Source organism: Hippocampus comes, unplaced genomic scaffold (genome assembly GCF_001891065.2).
Source record: "Hippocampus comes isolate QL1 unplaced genomic scaffold, H_comes_QL1_v1.1 scaffold347, whole genome shotgun sequence".
NCBI classification, from domain to species: domain Eukaryota; kingdom Metazoa; phylum Chordata; class Actinopteri; order Syngnathiformes; family Syngnathidae; genus Hippocampus; species Hippocampus comes.
Genome location: NW_017805872.1, coordinates 608,453 through 610,387, shown reverse-complemented (window position 1 = coordinate 610,387; position 1,935 = coordinate 608,453). Strand labels below are relative to the sequence as shown.

General features: G+C 48.7%; 1 protein-coding gene across 1 annotated transcript in view; it reads right to left on the bottom strand.

Annotated features, from left to right (window-relative positions):
* taf1c (TATA-box binding protein associated factor, RNA polymerase I subunit C) overlaps positions 1-1,935 on the bottom strand; it is a 7,243-nt gene that overhangs the window by 2,462 nt on the left and 2,846 nt on the right. Inside the window, 7 exon segments of the mRNA XM_019888749.1 lie at positions 9-59; positions 232-369; positions 466-655; positions 776-1,112; positions 1,233-1,304; positions 1,413-1,530; positions 1,605-1,736. Of these exon segments, the coding sequence (XP_019744308.1) occupies positions 9-59; positions 232-369; positions 466-655; positions 776-1,112; positions 1,233-1,304; positions 1,413-1,530; positions 1,605-1,736 (1,038 nt within the window).

The following is a 1,935-nucleotide window of genomic DNA, read 5'->3' as shown; positions in this document are numbered from 1 at the left end:
GAGCACACAGATGCGATCGTAACTTCCATCTCTGGCACTCCTTTGGATACACGTTAGACCTAGGAATGTGAAAACGGGAATTTTAACAGGAGCAGCATTGCCGAGAGCTTCTCAGAACCATTGCTACTTTCTGATCCGAAAATTAAGCGATTTGTTACAACTGTTGTACAGCCTTGCGAATGGCGGCATTCAATCCCGGGAAACAAAAGAGTCATTCTGATCTATCCGTACCTGCAGATGGTGAGGACAGCCTGTTCGCTGCCGTGTCCTCGCGGTGCGGGATCTGGACAGGAAGGTGTTTGAGGCTATCGCGAGGCCCAAGTAGGGACTGCGGCGGACCCACGCTGACGCACGCTTCTGTTCTGCCACCTGAACATGTCAACATGCATAGACTGGTGAGCAGCTCGGGAAATGAGTGGGGGGGAAATAACCCCCCCCCCCAACACCACCCCAGTAATTCCAGACCTGAATACTGCAGCTGTGTGACTTCCTGAGAGCTCTGGGAACCCAGGAAAACCTTTGTGGTGCGAGCTCTGCTCCTGGATGACGATACACCGGGAAGGACGTGACAGAACATCGGCGGGGATTGCATCATGTGATCCATCTTCAGCACCGGCAAGCAGGGAAATCGCTCGTCGATGATGTAGGCCGAGTACTAAGAGTGAAATGGAACGTCAAATCTATTTTTCTCCCAGACTATGTGACATGAAGCAAAGATGTCAAGAGACCGTCGATTGAAAGCGGTGGCGTAAATTGAGGACTGCAATGCGCGTACCTGAGTGGTGACGAGATGGTGAAACGTGTGAACCTCGGCCAGATATTTCGAGAGGATGAGCCTCTCTCCAGCTCTGCACGCTGCAGTGCTGCTGATGCTAAAGAGCGTGCGATTGGAGGCGGGACTCGTCTGGGGGTGACAAAACAGGAGCCGATGTGTGCCGCATTATATTTCCCAAAGTTTTGTTGTTTTCAATCTCACCCTGATATCGCAGAGTTCCGCGCCGGTCCTGTCAGCGTAGAGCATCACCCGCGGATGGGCGGAGAATTCACACCATCGCCATGACGACTTAGCATTAAAGTAAAGATTGCTGTTGTCCTCCCAAACCTTTTGAATTCTGACACAGTGGGAGGAAAATGTGAAAATCGAACCTTAATTTTGGACCGACTTTTGCCTTGAGCGCAACCAGCTGTAACATCTTCCTTGCTCAGGAGAAAGTCACCAGAAATGCTCTTACCCTTTGCCAACAGTCCACAGGTTTACGATTCCACTTTCACTTGCCACCAAAACTTCACCTAAAACGTGAGGACTAATGACATAAAAATAGATATTTTTTTTAAACAGCGATGAAATATTAATCTATGCATTATTTTGTCTCGGGCCCTATCGATTGCATTTCACTCTCGGAACAGCTTACCTGACGGTCACACAACTGGCAACCTCTTTGGTGTTTACAACTTGCAGCAAACGCGGTTCTTCTCTGTCGCCAAATCTCCAAAGGCCACACAAACGATCCGAGCGCACAGCAACACAACCTAGAGACAGAAACGTTATCAAAACGGGTTCGGGCGACCTCCCACTGGACTGACGATTTGTTTCTCTGCCTTACAAATGTTGAACAAGGACGCTGAGCTGATCTGCCGGATGGGGCCTTTCAGTTGGAAGCCGAATGGTTTGCTTCTGCTGGAGTTCAAGGAGAAACATTTGTCTGGCTGGAGCTCCCACGCCACTCTGTGGAAGTCTGAGGTACTGCTTTAAGAACCATCACCGCCACACTTTCAGCAGTTACCCGAGCTGGGTAACTGGAACTGAGCTTTTCATTAGCAAGAACAATGAAATAGGCAAACATTTTCCTGAGAAGTACACTGAATGGCGATGGAACTTTTTTTTTTTTTTTTTTTTTTTTTATTGGGTGGTCGAATGGAAAAAAGCACATTGTT